Source organism: Lissotriton helveticus, chromosome 9 (assembly GCF_964261635.1).
Source record: "Lissotriton helveticus chromosome 9, aLisHel1.1, whole genome shotgun sequence".
NCBI lineage: Eukaryota > Metazoa > Chordata > Amphibia > Caudata > Salamandridae > Lissotriton > Lissotriton helveticus.
The window spans coordinates 786,124,176-786,140,386 of NC_136070.1; the positions used below are offsets into that span (position 1 = coordinate 786,124,176).

The 16,211-nt window shown below is 45.3% G+C and overlaps 1 protein-coding gene across 1 annotated transcript in view; it reads right to left on the bottom strand.

Moving 5' to 3' along the window:
* Window positions 1–16,211, bottom strand: part of DMWD (DM1 locus, WD repeat containing) — a 158,914-nt gene that overhangs the window by 52,939 nt on the left and 89,764 nt on the right. The window contains exon 3 of the mRNA XM_078660910.1: window positions 1,437–2,699. Within this exon, the coding sequence (XP_078517036.1) occupies window positions 1,437–2,699 (1,263 nt within the window). The remainder of the gene's footprint in view (window positions 1–1,436; window positions 2,700–16,211) is intronic.

Consider the following 16,211-nt stretch of genomic DNA (forward strand, 5'->3'; position numbering starts at 1 on the left):
TGCCCCTGGGGAGCCCCCCAGAGGCCTCAGCACAGGCAGAAGAAGCCCCTCCAGACCCACCTTGCGCCTTCAGCCTTCTTTCCTCGAGGCCCTGAAGCCTGATCTTCTGTCTGTCCTTCAGGGTCCTGCCAGAGAAGCCTTGACAAATCACACACTCCTCTGGGACATGGGAAGAGGGAAGGCAGAGGATACACACCTCATGGGGATCTGATTTGGCCTTCTTCCTGGAGCACTCCGGGCATTTGTCAAATAATGCAGGCATATTTGACATCAAAAAGGAGCAAAAAACCAAGAAGAACAGCACTAAAGTACTCTAGAAGCACTCAATCGAAAATAATAGTGAAAAATCACCAATAAACCCTTGAAAAGGGAGAGCTCAATGCTCCAGGGTCCTGCTTGCAGGAGCCGGAAAAAAGAACTGAAAGTAAAAGGGACCTGCAGTGCATTCTGGGATACTGTGAAGTTCTGGAAAGTTCTCTTAAAGGCACAGTATCCTGTTCTGAGCCACATAATGGCAGCCTATGGGGCTTGTCTGTCCAGGTTCTCCTCTCTATCATTCCAGAGGGTTTTTGCTGCTGAAGCAAGGGAAATCTGTACAGGCTTTGCTGTTTTGTGGATTTTTTGGTGGAATTTCTAGTTAAAGTACTGGACAGTGTAGCCTGTTTTAGAGGCTGCATTATCTGTCTTTAATTCTCTCTTAAGTGTCTGTGCAGTTCTGCATTTTTTGACACTATAAGAGATTATTTTTGATTGCTCCGGGGTCCACGCACATGGGCGGGATTATTCACTAGATTATGACTATACACAGAGATCCCCTACTACAGAAATAAGATATTTCATAAATTGTGGAATTGTTTGATGAATGCTTGTTCCTGTATCTCTTGTGTATTGCTTTGCGGTTCAAATAATAAAAAATGCTTAGGCTGGGGCCCTCAGGGCTTTCAGTAATGACTCAGAGGGGGGTCCTCAGGTTCCAATTATGATTCAGCAGATATTCCCGGTTTCCAGTAATTATTAATTAGGGGTACACACAAGACAAAAGGTTAAGAACCACTGCCCTATAATCAATAAAAAAAAAATCACACCATACCAAACTACTTAGATAAACCCATCTAGGCCTTTCCTGTATATAGCAGGGGTCGAACAATAAGTACAAACTGCAGCAGGCCTCAATCTCACCACTCTAACTCCTCTCTTTTCTTTAAATTATTACATTGATTCGGTGCCAAGATAAGTCTAATTGTTCTGCCTTTTCTGTTAAACCAGAAATCATAACAAAACTGTCATATTTATCCGATAACCCCATTATTTTTTACTCTTGTCTCGCAGTTTGATATTCTGAGTCCACTCCAAGGAGACGTTGGAGTCTAACAACCCTTTAAAGTATGTAACACGTATTAAAATAAGACAATGCAGAGGTAGCAAGCATTACTCACTGCTTTTCCCGGCCTGGCCCAAGTGCACAGTGACCCCTCCTGGCATGCAGTGATGATGCAATCTTCCAAGAAAAGAAGGACAGTCAGTCTCTCATGGGCAATCTTCTTGCATATCAGTGGCTCCAGGAGTGGCACCTCATTGATACGTGGGCATAGCCCAGTACCCAGGATTTTGGTAGTGTCCAACTTGTTCCTCGGTGCCATGTTGATCTTATCATTACTCTTGCTAATATTGCCAAGGCTGTGATAGCGTTTGTGCTCCTTGTCAGCATTTTTGTCCTTCCTATCCTGCAAGGTCAGTGTAGCAAATCTTCCAATGCTGAACGGAATGGCACCATCAGTCACATGGCTCTTGTTGGCGCTTGCAACAGCAGGGTGTGGCAAGCTGTTGGAGCGGGATAGGGAACGAGGAATAAGTGGAACAGTGGCTGTCACTTCATTAGCCAGGTTGCTACCCCCACTCACTGATGGTGGGATGCCGGCACTGAAGGTGTTTGTGAGAGTGCGTGCCCTGGAAAGAGGTGGGTGCGGGTACAGTACATCCTCTGTGAGGTCCCAGAGACAGAATTGGGTGTCCTGACCGGCAGAGCCAAATCGATACGTCACAGAGGGGCTGCTTTTGGCGCTGTGCTTTGAAAGACGAGACAGTGTACTGCTAGTCCTCACTCTGCTAAAGTGTGTGGCATCATTTAGGTCATCATCACTTCCGCTGAATTCTTCAGGTTCATCGCAGTCTTCCACATTGCTAGTGTATGGGTCAAATGCCACTGCATTGACCCAGGACTTATGACCATGGCCTCGGGCAATGACACGTCCCTCGCTAAAGGACCACACAGTCACAAGATCATCCTCACCACCAGTGACAACATACCGCCCATCGGGACTCCAACAAACACAAAGCAGTCCTCCAAAGTAGCTCTTCATCATGCCATGCAACTCCATGGAATCAAAGTGGAAGACCCGCAGACATCCATCCTGGCTCACACAGGCTAGGTATCGACCATCTGGTGAAAAGGAAAACTCATTCAAAGCCCCTTCACCAACGGCCCATTTTACCAGTGGGTTGCGGGCATTTTTGCTTTTGCAAGTGTGCACTGCAAATCCCTCCCCTTGCTTTAAGAGAGTGTACTGTGGGGAAGCAGAGCTGCAAGGATGATCAACATTGTAGAGGTAGAGGTGGCCGCTGGCATGCGAGGCGAGAAACAGGCTCTCCGACTCTGGGATCCACTTCACGCAAGTTAGCTTCGTTTTATCAATGAGCCTCTGAATAAAATATAAAAAAAAAAAAGAAAAAAAGAGAACAGTAAAAAAGTCAGTAATAAAGACAAACGGTAAGGTTATCAAATAACAAGCATCAGGGCTGCTAAGAGCCTAAGGTCATTTGAATACATTAATTTGTGAAGAAAATTCAGACACAAGTCATGAGCTAGTACGAAGCGATGCAGGGGTCTTTGACTCGAAAAAAAGAGTTCAGCATTTTCTTGCAGCTACTAACATATACTTCTATAAGAAGAAGTCGGTACATCTGAATAATACGTTGATCACGTGCATCTGTAGATGTAGGCAGGTAACTTGTAGCACAAATATTCTTTTCTGGGAAGATATGGCTCTAACAAAAACCCTCTTCTTCAATGAACAAAAAAAAAAAAAAAAAAAAAAAAAAGAAGAATGGGGGAATGGGGGGGTCAAATCATTCTCACACCGAAGTGAGTGTAGTAAGAACACTGTAGCCTAATTCCAAAAGGACAACAGTGAGGCAATGGCAAGAATATTGATCGATTTACCATTATCAGTCAAACATTTACATCCTGTGGAATTTCAAAACTGTGCAAAGATGGTGATGATGGAAATTATTTTATCAATGGAGGATAAATGATTTAATAAATTAAGAAATCTGAGCAACTCTACAGACCGGGTAATTGAGTCTCACAACACTTGCCTAAAAGTGGAAAGGGTAGACTTGCAATGAACAGTCAGAGAATGTAAGCACATTTAGCACTTTAGCGATCAGCACGTTCCTGAAAGCCTACAGGGTTGTTGATGAAGGCATACTGCTTATAAGAGCTTATTGATTAGAGTGAAAATTAGCTTCTAGAGCAAAAACAAATGTTGGTGGTTTGTGAATGGTTCTTTTTAAAATGAAGGTGTAGGTTATGAGAAGGGATGGAAGAAATGCTGGATGAGAAGGGATGGAAGAAATGTTGGATTTGAAGTGATGGAAAAATGTTGAATTGCTCCTTTAAGCTTGGAACACGCTTCGAGGATGATGTTAGTAGATGCAATCATTGACTGAAAAGATTCGGGCTGAAACTTGCAGCATCCTGGCGTTTGAATCTGGATACCTTTTTAATTCTGGTATTTGCAGATTAACTGCAATTTGTGCAAATTGCTCTTACATATTGAACTGCAGGGTTTTTGTTACTTGGAAATGGAGAAAGAGGTCCACGATGACCTCGGCACTTTTTCAGTGCGCTGTTAACTGGTTCTGGAGAGGGTATATAGGAAATCAAGATGGCTAGCTTGCAGCCGTGGCCGCTGCAGTTAAGAGCGGTGAGGCCAGGTGAGGGGGGGATTTCTAGAGACGATCACAAGGGAAAATTAAATAAAGAATTTTATCTCGTGATCGTCCCTCAAAAAAAAAAAAAAACCCTCACCTGGCCCCACCGTTCTTACCTGCAGCCGGTGATGGCTTGTAATATCTTCCGGGCAGTATACAAGACACTAGAGAAAAGGGATGCCTTGGAGAGCAAGAGCTATACTTTTGGTTTTCTAGCAGATAACTTTGGGGACGTTCAGTAGCCTCCATTCATCACTTTCTTAGTAGTACTCTACTTTAACAGACAACAGTGGTGACTTGTTTATCAACAGCATAGATGTATTTTTGGAGCATTCATTTATGGAGATCGCAGTTCAAGGTCTTGCGATATATTTTCAAGAGTAGTATGCAGAGGTTTGTGCCCCGTGTTATTACAAAGGAGATTTGGCTCATGTGGAGATTAAAGTATTTCAAATTTTCTTTTTAATTACAATATATTCTCTAGGAAGGAAAAAGGCATTTAAGGTACTGTATCACAACTGTGCCTCGATTGTGGCTGCTTTAGTAATATGGAAATGTCAAGAGGGGTGAAAGTCATGAAAGTAGAAGAGCTGCATTTGTTCATAGTATCAGAATGCCATCCAGGAAGCAAGCAAAATTGGTTTAAATGTTTTGAACGAGTATAAGTGATGCTGAAACCTCAATTTCAAGGATATTATCCAGGGGGAGGTTAGCAAACGAACACAGGCTCCCCGATATGGTGTGGGGTCAATATTTTTCAAAAGGGAAACATCCACTTCGATTTTAAGTTTATTTTGCAGAATTCTCACCTGTAAAAATAGCTTTTGAACTATGAGCAATTAGAGAATACGTTGAACAGGGAGGAGTAGGATTTGATGATTTGACAATTTTTAGCAGGTGTAGAAGAGTAAACAAATCCATTCAATAGAAACCTCCTAAGTATGCTCACAGGTTTGTGTTTTCTTAAACAGTTAATGTAGAAGATGCTAATGCAACACGTTAAAACCCCAGCCAATGGGGTGGCACTAGATGACCTCATGAAAAAAAAAAAAAGTATTTCTCCTGGTATACTTCTGATCTGCCACAAATGTACATGTCAGGTGTCTGTCCAAAAAAGGTATGAGTGTTATTCACGGAGCAATTAAGGATATCCATGCCTATTACTAGGTTCCCGAGTAAGAAATTGATTTCTGGTTTGTACTGAGAACATAGACTCTATGAACGCCTCCACAACACAGATATCGCCTGCTCAGATAATATGCCTTCAAGGTGTGCAACTGTAGAGAGGAATGGCACACTCCAGTTCTTTCTCAAAGAGGCCTAAGAAGGAGCCAGACGCCATCTCCAATGACCGGAATTCAGGTAACCAGAACCTGGCATGGGAAAGCTGTGGCCAAGAGAATGATCCATAACTACATGCAGGCTTTGAATTTCAGGAGTAAAGGATCATGTGGATCTTCAGTAAGTGGAAGAGGAACTTAATTTGCCGCTGATGCGTTCTAGAGAATTGGACTTGTGATTGACATCCTGACCTAAAAGATCGAGCCAACATTTTTTTTGTTTAATTCCCACTTTTGTGCAAAGTCTGCTCCTGCTGTTACATGCAGCACGGGAACCACTGTAATGTAGAACAATAGAAGAATATTCTCTGCTCTTTGTGTAACAGAGTAATTACTTGTATATGTAAGACAATTACCATATTTGATGAGATCATTTGGGAGAAAGGGTCTCATGGATTGCATTCAACGCCACCGTTTATCTGATCTGTCCTACAAAGTTATTATAAAAAGTTTCCCATTGTGCTTCATTCAGTAGAACTCCAGACAGCCAATCAGATGAGACCTCTGCAGGAGGTAAGAGAAGCCTGTAAGAAGGTTGAGAGTATGTATGTACTTGTATGGTATTTCTATAGAGCAAACCTAGCCAAAAGGCAGCAGGGTGCTGTACACGACCAAAGACGAGCATAAAGTCAATGAGTAATAGGCGATAAAGCTGGGATGTGGATGGTTACTGCATTGTGATGCATGTTCTGTAATGAGGCTTTAACTGTTTTCTGAATTGGATCAGCATTGGGGCTTGTGGATACAGGGCAGGCATTTCAGCTACTTGGTAGAAAATACTTCTTAATCTGCAGTCTGATGGTGTCCTGGCTCCGGGTGGGCTGAGAACCACCAGAGATGGTGAGATTGTCTGCATAAGTATGCAACCACCAATTTAGAGACAGACGGAAGGGCAGTTGGACTGAGTGAGGTTGGCTGTCAGAGTGTAAGTGAGTGAGGACTTATGTAACTTGAAATGGAAAACCACTGTTCTGTGCAAAGCAGAAAGGTAAAGAACCCTTTGAACCCAGTCATTAGGCTGTCAAAGTTGTATTATAAGTATAGATGCAGAAGGTTAGAGTCTGGCAGATGTCCCATCTGTCCTATTTAAGGGGTAGAGGATGAGTGGTTTTCAAAGTAAACGTCACACAGGACACCCTGTTCAACACTGCAAACCCTTTTTGTGGTTCCACTTTGGAGGGCCATAGCAACCCTAAGATCAAACAAGAAAAAACATTTCCAAATAATGCAACTAAAATTAGCAATGTGGATTAAGCTGGATAAACTCACTCAGGACTGTCTCTTGAAGCCTCCAATTATTATTTGGCAGCCACCAGTGATTTCCCTTCTACCACTTCTGTGGTGTGCTGTACTAAATAGTTACTTACCTTTGGTGCTGTATGTACAACTTACTTACCTTCAGTTTCTAGTGGGTACACTATCTAACCGCAGAATCTTCACCCTGTGTATCCTCCCATGCTCCAGACTTTCTCCAGAAGCATGTAATAGCTCCCATATGACAGCATGGGCCAACATCAAACTCTGTGTCCTGCATGCTCACGTCAGGTTATTACTATGTCTTTTGCACCCTCAGACAAGGAGCAACAGACAAATTAGAATAGACAGTGTGCAAAATGTAACATGGGACCTTTTTAACATGAAATATCCACTCCACAAAAAGGAGAGGCGGGAGAACACCCTTCACAAAAAGGAGAGGCGGGAGAACATAAGGAATCTGCAGTCGAGAGTATCCAACAGAAACAGTGTTATTGTAGGTAGGTAACTTGTTCTTCTGAATGATACCTCTAACCACAGAATCCTCGCAATGTGAATCGATGCAGTACCTCCAAAAAGCTGGAGGGTCTGTGAAGTGCACTTTAATACAGGAAGACCCACATGATCAAGTAGTCAAACTACATCTCCCAATGGACTCCAGATTCAAGGCATTAGTGCCTGGTGAAAATGTGGACAGACCCAAATGTAGCAGCCTAGCAGATGTCTAACACCGGAACATCTCTAGCCAGGGCTGTAGTGCTGCCCTTGACAGGCCAAATGAGGCCAAAGATACTTAGGAGGCTCTTTTCTGGCCAAAGATGGATGGGCAAATCTTGATACGGAGGACAATCCATCTCAACTGCGTCCTCTTCTGGGCTGCCATTCCTTTCTTTGTCCCAGCTTAGACAACAAAAAGCTAATCACACAGTGTTCCCTAGTCCTATTAATATAAACACTTAGAATCCACTGAGAATTCAACTAGAGGCCCCTCTCCCTCTCCTTAGAGGTATGTGGCAAAAAGAAGAACATGGGGAGTTCAATAGACTGCCCCAAATGGATGGGCAACACCACTTTTGAGATAAAGAACACAAGAGTCTGAAAATTCAAATTAGGAGGGAAAATATGGTGTAAGGCGGCTGCACACATTATGTTTGCAGCTCACCGACATGTTGTGCACAAGTGAGTTCGACAAAAAAGACAGTTTCAAGCGTTAGCACCTTACGAGAGCAACTGTCGATGGACTCCACCAATGGTGTGCATATCGAAAATTAAAGAAAATTATGGACTCACACAGTGGCATAAAAGAGGGCAAGAGGGCACAGGATAAAACAGAAGTAAGACCATTCAAAACATGCATCACACTAGGATCTTTGAACGAGGAGGAGTGATCAATCAAATGCAGGAATCCCAGGAAAATAATAATAGGTAATCCTTAACAGTGTCTTGGTCAAGGCAAAGCCATGCCTGGACCAAGACAAAACAAACGGAGTGTGTTAAATCATTTAACCTAAAAATAATTTAGCATAAAATGGTGAGGCTGCATAGCACTGTTTAGCAACTTGGGTTTTGCCTTTTAACTATTGTGACTCCACTGTTTGGTGTGCTCGTATGTTTGTGCTTATTTGTTTTTTTTAAAAACTATCGATACCTACTCTGTTTACTCCGCCTACGCTGTGTACCTGTTGGTGCCTCTTTCCCCGCTCCGGTCCACCACGTTTGCGTGGAGGGTGTTACTTTAATCTTTCACCCGTATTAGGTGACGTACTTCCGGGGGCAGTGGGGGCGGTAATGTTCATGCTTCCTGGTATTTAGGCATGAACAGATCACGGTGCGCCTAAGGCATGCCCGCCTGCGCCCGCAGAGTCTGGACGTTGCCAGACGCCAGACATCCGGCCGGTTGTAGCAGCAATAAGCTCTTTATTCCCGTGATAAACTTCTTGCCATCAGGCAAATAGGGAGCCCTTGCAGTCATCCTGCTCGCAACCTGCTGGAGGGCCTGTTTTGCTGCAGGAACTGTGGTTTCAACCCCTGGACAACCACGTCGTCCCTCCTTACTCACCTTCCCTGTCCCAGACAGAACATTAAACTGTTTAGCCTTAACTGTCGCTCCCTAGCCAAGCACCACCCTGATGTGTATGATCTGCTACACGATTAATCCCCGGATGTTCTCTTCCTGACTGAGACATGGTTGTCAGTGGACATGGTCGCGGAGCCTGGCTGGCACTCCCCCGTGCTTTAGTATTTTAACTCTCAATCGAGAAGCTAGAGGGGGTGGTATCGCAGTTGTTTTTAAATCCTGCTATACCTGCACCCTTGTCAAAGAAACCCTGGTGGATTGTGAGTGTGGACGTTTTAGGATCTCTTAATACCAGTAATACCATGTCTGGCTTATTAGTATGTCGTCCCCCAAGTCCCTCGAAGGAGTTCAGGTCTGGGCTGATCGACACAGTTAGCTCTTTGGTCGTGAGGTATGCCAACTTCACGGTCATTGGCGACTTGAATCTGCATGTTGACAACCGCCACGACTCAGAAGTGGGCAACTTCTCAGCAGATCTAGCGGCTTGTCAGTTGCTTCAACTGGTTCAAGGCCCTACCCGCTCTGTTTACCATTTACTTGATCCAGTCTTCTCTAACATTTCATATCTTACAGTCTCTACCCCCATTCCGGTGTGTTGGTCTGACCATTTTCTTATCCCCATGACACTCTGGAGAAGTGGAGTGGAGAAGTGTGGCTCACTGGTTAGAGGAGGCAGACCTGGAAGCAGAGGTCAGCCCGGGACCAGGGTTCAATTCCCGGCTCGGCGGGGTCTTGAGTCCTAAAATGTCCATGGACTCGACAATTCTCGCTCCGGTGCCTACTCGATTCACGGGTTCACACTCTGCGACTCTGGGCAATAGCTTGCTTAATCTCCACAACGGCCCCTCGCGGCGGGATGCCTGGCTTTCACCTTGCGGATACCCTGCCGGGGTTATCTCACAGGGGAATACCAGGACGGGTTCCCTAAGCAAGCGCTTAGAAACCGCTTGGTGATTTGCGCTATATAAATTCCTGTACATTTACATTTACTCTCGGGAGTAGAGCCTTCTCGAAGGTTGCCTCAGAAATTCTCACTCCGACGCCCCTGGCACAAATTCAATTTTGACCATCTTAACACCATCCTCTTCTCTAGTCTACCCAGCCTGTCGGATGATCCAGATGCTACTGTCAATGCGATATCTGATTGGATACTTCGGATGCACTTATCCCTGTCAAACGAGCGAAGTGTCGTAGTACCAAATCTAATCCTTGGTACAATGACAAGCTCGCTAATATGCGTAAAACTTGTAAGAGGTTGGAGCGGGCGTGGAGATGAGATTTTGACCCTATCCTGAAAGGAGGTTATCAGGCAGCCACTAAGAAATACCATAGGGCTGTTTAGAAAGAAAGGGCAGCCTATTTTGCAGACGAGATAAGGAACAGCAACAACCCCACCAAGAGCATTTTTTCCATACTTAAAGATCTCAAAACAGCTGGGGTACCTCCTGTGTCCTCTAACACTTCAGATGAGCATTGTGAGGCTCTCGCCACCTTCTTTGTCAACAAGGTGGAAAACATCTAGAAGACCTTTTCTCAGGTGGATTTGGGGTACACCTCCCCCCACCACACGCTTGCCGCCTTCCCTCCGATCTCGGAGGATGCGCTGCGTTCACTTTGCACCAAGGTTAAATCCGGCTACCCTGCTGATCCCATGAAACCTGATCGAATCATGAGACTGTTGCCAGTGCTCACGCCTCTGGGCCAAGTCATTGACATGTCACTGTCTACGGCAATTGTTCCTAGGACCTGGAGCAGGCCAGGGTGGTTCCCTTATTAAAAAAAAAAAACACCCTTGATAAAGCTAAACCTGAGAACTTCCATCCTATTTCTCTCCTGCCATGGGCCTCTAAGATCTATGAAGCCTATATAAACTCCATCTTGTCAGGCTTTCTGGAAGAGTACAATATACTTGATCTCTCAAAGTGCGGCTTCCGTCAGGGTTTCCGCACAGAGTCCGCCCTCTTAGTGAACGAACATCTGAGGGATGCACTGGATGAGGAACGTACTTCAGCACTGATCCTATTGGTTCTCAGTGCAGCGTTTGATAGGTCTCTCACCAGATCTTGCTGCGGAGGTTGGAGGAGGCTGGCATTGTGGGTCCTGTACTGGATTGGTTCACTTCCTTTCTTTCGGAAAGGACCTTCCAGGTGTGGCCCCCCTTTCATCTCCAGGGTTCACACTATCAAGCAGGGAATGCCGCAGGGCTCAGCTTTGAGTCCAACGCTCTTCAATCTGTATGTTCAGCCTTTAGCTACGGTGGCCAAGAGCAGACGGCTGACAATGGTATCATATGCAGATGATACGCAGTTGGTAGTTGAACTCTCCGATGACTGTTTGCATGACACTCTTAAGTTCCAGAACGGTCTTGCTGATGCCGTGGAGGGGATGACTGCCAACTACCTCCAGCTCAATGCAAGCAAGACTGAGGTCTTACTGGTAGGGAAAGATCTTGAGCTGTGAAGTGAACGTGGGTGGCCTGCTACCTTGGGTTGTGCACGCGCCCCCAAACAGGTGGTGAAAAATGTAGGTGTCTGGGTCGATTCGGCTCTTAACTTTCAGACCCAAACTAAGAAGGTGGCATCAACGTGTTTTGGTATACTACGCGGGTTTAAACCGCGGTTGGGTTTTTTCGATCCATCCATCAGGCAGGTGATCGTCCAGTCCTCCATTCTGTAGAGACTGGACTATGCCAGCTCGCTCTACTTGGGAGTTAACAAGACAGATATTATGTTACCACATGATATTATCTTACCACAGGACTCGTCGACGACTGGCTCAGACTTCCTCGCATCCTGGCCTTCGTCCTGGCTCTCGGACCGGACCGACATCGCCTCCTGTGATCTCGAGACTGAACTGTCTGCTGTGCTGTTGGCTCTTGCTGCCTGAATCTGCTGGGGCTGATTGATGGAACTGGTTCTCCGGGGCCCCGTGATCGTTGTGCCCGATCCACTCCACGCCCTGGGTCCTGGCTCTCGGGACAGCGTCGACTTTCCCTCGTGGGATCGGTGGCAGCTCCTCGAATGCTCAGACCCTTGATGTAGGCAGGGCCGTGGTGCTGTTTGCGCCCGCTGCTTGGGCCTTTGGCCAGGTGAGCCGTGGGGATTGACTTCTGGGACTTTGTTCTCCCAGGTTCCTGCGACCGTCTCGGAGCCCCGGCGGCCTGGCTGGATTCTATGGCTCTGTCTGCCACTTTTCTTTTCAATAGGTTATTAGACTCTCCTCCTGCCGTTACTAGAGGCTCTCTTCTGCCGTCTGTTGCCTTTTTTTCCCTATTAGCACTGGGACACCCTTTGCTAGGGCAGCTGTGCGCTCTACAAAACTACCTAACATAACATAACCTGAAGAGGTTTTATGCATCAGCCCCCGCACCAGGCCACTAACTTAGCATTGGTGATCTTAATGACAGGGCATCGAGCTGCCAAGATCATATCCACAACATTTGTCAGCATAACAAAACAATTAAGCTGGTTCCACTCAATCTCCATGCAAGCAGGTGTAGACTGTGGAGCTTTGGAAAACTGATCAGCTGCTGCAACAGAAGAATGTTACGAAGTTTGTAGCCAGATGGAAAAGGACAGATGCTCATGCTCAGTACCACTCCCCTGACCCAATTCGGAGCCACTAGGATGGGCTGGGACAATTCATTACTGATCTTCTTTAGAACTCTGGACAGGAGAGGCAGAGCTGGAAAGGAGTAGAGGAGTCCCGTGCTCCACTGTAGCCAGAATGAGGCTCCAAAAATAACCTTCTTGGAAACTCCTACACATAAACGTTTTGACATTGCAAGTTTCCAACAGCGGGGAAAAGAGCTATCCAGGGCTCTCTTCAATAAAGGAAGATGCTCTTTTGGTGTAGTCACTATTTAGGATCTGCCAGGCATCGAAGGCTGAGCTCATCCACCTTGGCATTTAAAGATGCCAAGGTGGCAAGTGGGTCATGATTAAGATGATTTGCCACTTCAGCCAACTCTAGAGACAGAGAATTTTGGTACAGGACCCAAGATCCACTCTGCCCTGCTTGCTGAAGTATCATAGCAGTGGTGTTGTCATGAGAATCTCCCGAGTGTAATTACCATTTGGAATCTGTCAGGCACCACATGTGAAGCACGTCCACCTTGGCATTTAAAGATCTTGCTGGCTGGATCATGGTAGGAAGGCCTTCAACACCTGGGGCAAATGGCCCACAACTCTAACAAACTGATGTGGAATCTGGTTTCTGCCGAAGAACAGAGTCCCCAGTTCTCAGCCGCTCCCAGATCACAGGCCCAGCAATGATGCATCATTCACTACAGCCAGCACTGGGTAGGGGAGGAAGAGCATCTGCTGCTGGTCCAATTGTGTTTGAGTAGCCATTACTGCAGATCTGTTGCAGTCTCCACTGACATCTTGATGAGATCAGACAGGTTCCCATGGTGCTGAGCCTACTGAGACTTTAGGTTCCACTGCCTGTGTATAGTCAACAAGTAGGATGCTGGAGGCCAAGAAGCCTTAAAGACGGATTGTCACACCCAGATTGGAACAAAGTAAACACGGAGTCCCATGAGGCCACCTACCAGAGTGCAGGAGCAATGGTGTTGAAAGCTTCTAGACCCAGTCAGGTAGCTGGGGATATTCTGAAGGTGAGGAATCTGTGGTTAGAAGGATCCATCAGAAGTCGTTAGCTCATGGAAGAGACAAACAAGTTACCCACCTTCAATCACGTTTCCAACAGAAAGTGGTAGAGAACTTCATCTTTTGGAATCTAAGAAACTGAAGGATCTTTCACCACCCTGTGATCTTTTAATGTGCAGTATGACCAACATATTGGCGCCTGAAGAGAAAGTTGGATTGTATATTACCAAGCACTTAGGAATAAAGAAAGGTCAGTTGTGGGGAAACACCTTATGGCAAATGCATAAGTTTTTATAAAGAATGTGTGTGCCTATGGGGTGCCAGTGAAGATGTAAATAGTGATAAGTGTGTTCAGATAGAGGAAGATCAAAGATGAAGCATGTTGCTGCATCTTGCATCTGCTGTAGTGAATTTGTCAGATAATTGGGGGAGTCCGGAGAACAGAGCATTCGATTAGTCCATTCTAGAGGAGAGAAGAGTCAAAACTACTGTTTTCTTGCAGGTTAGGACTGGAGGGTGCCTTCTTTAAAACATGGAGGAGCAGAAAACAGGAACAAGAAGTTACAAATGTATTGACAAATTTGTCAGATGCCTGGATTGCAGTACTGACTAACTGGAGTGGGAGCACTGTTTATGCAGGATGGCAATCAAGTATCAATACTGGGAACTGCAGTACCTAAGTAATGACTTTCGTTTTATCAGCATTTAATTTTAGTTGATTGCTGTCCATTCAACCATTAATATCCCCAGGCATTAGCTTAGGTGATTTCAAAGGGGAGCAGAGTCAGCGGCTGTTACTAAAGGAAAAGACCAGATGTGTATAATCAGCATAGCTACAGATGCCTATTGCTAATCAGACGTACAAGTGGGTCTAGCTAAAGATTAAATAGAGTGGGTTCTGAGCAGGACCTCTGGATGGAAAGAAGACTGAGGCGGTAGAAGTTTTCCAATTCGAGAAGTCTTTTGAAGGACAGAAGAGAACCAGTCTAACGCTACGCTTCTCATCCCTACCTACTGGAGACATTGCTGGAGGTGGAGGTGAGAGACTGTATTGAATGTGGCCAAGTAGTCAAGTACAATAACCCCTGATTCACCTCTGTCAATAAAACTCCAAAGGTCGTCAAGAGCACCCAGCACAATGATTTTAGTTCCATGACTGGACCCGATTCTAGCCAGTGCTTCATCTAAATGTCCATCATTTTTTAGTAAAAGCAGAGATGTTTACAGGGGATTCTGTAATTTTAGCAGAATAATTAATGAATTTATTCGAAAATTAGGAGAATCTGTGGATAGAAACTAGGGGCATCATTAGGATGGGGGGTGGACTTTGTCTGCCTGCCATCCTTTCGTGGAAGGGAACCGCCTGCCATTGGTGTGGGGGTCCCGTTGGTGACATTAGGATGCGCCAGCCACACTGTCGGGCGCATCCGGCATTCTTGACATTGCAGTGGGCGGTGCTCTCAGCACCGCCCGCCACAATGCCAAGAAGTCATGTTGTGCAGTTCCATAGGTACCCTCCATGTGCACACCCCCACCCCCAGAATCCCTGGGGGCACGCTATGGGCCCCCAATGGTGAAAACCGCCTGCCTTTCCGTGGCGGCAACAGGCATGTCCCCGCTGATATGCTAATATGGATGGCAGGGTTTCCCAGACACCGACACCATGTTAACAGCTTTTCGCGGACAACCGACGGACGGTCTTCCCGTCCGCCGTGGTCCCCCCCGCCATGGTAATGTGGCGGGGGGAAATTTCAATGCGGGCGGATCGCCACCGCCATACATCCTAATGACCCCTTAGATTTTTTCGGGTAGAGGGATCACAATTGCATGTTTCCGTACAGCAGACACAATACTGGTACTAGGAAATGAATTGCAGATCTTTAACACAGTTGAGCCAAAAACATCTTTAAAGGACTAGAAATCTTTAGGGGGTCAGAGTCAACTGGGGAGCCAGACACGATGGATGGTATTTTGGGTGACAGGGGAATGTTATTTACATAAACTAATGCAGAGTGGTGTCAGCATTATTAGGAGTGCGATTATTGTGAAGAAATGAAGCATTTTGAAAGCTTAGTGCAAATCAATGTGTTCATTTTTTCTTACAATAAATCCCTTAATGTGAAATGTAAAATATTTTGCTAGCTAAAGAGCCAAAATATGTGAATGACTTTCAAGAGCATCCAAGAAATTTTGAAATAAGCATGCATGTTCATTCTTGCCTTCTATTTTTTTCAATGGATCAAACCCAGCTGGAAGTTGGCCCTATGTCATATGCAGCACCTTCAGTCACTTCTAGCTATTTAGCATAAAGCACCTTGTATGCTGAGATTTTTGAGCCCATAAAACGTTAAATATGGAGCTACATGTCATAAAATGCAATGTACCGTAAGCTAAAATATCGGGATATATGTATATGGCATTTATATAACTCATACCTAGCCAAAAGGCAACAGAGCACTAATTCAGGGTCAAGGACAAGCATAAACTCAATGAGTGGTATGAGAAGTAGCTTGGTTCTGGAGGGGCAATGATTTGTGATGTAGTGTCCTTCAAAGGGGGACTCTCCAGGACCAGCAGAAGATAGGTTTCACAAGACATGGGGCCACTTGGCATATGAACATTTTGAGCTTACATTTATCAATTAAATATGCACTCAAATAAATGATCATAAACATGCTAATGGCAGACATTTCACCATAACAATGTCCTTTGTGTGAAACTTTATTACAACTGGGTTGAGGTGTTGGCAAACATTTAGAGGCCCTCCATTGATTGCCACTTCCAGCCAGGGAAGGCAATTCAAAAGAGGCTCGGATTTCCCAGTGCAGGATGGCCAATAGCCACTCTGTTTCATTACATCACAGCAACCTTTTCTGCTTTTTTTTTTTTTTTTTTTAGAACTTTGTCATTTTCAGAAGTATCATACACAAACCATCA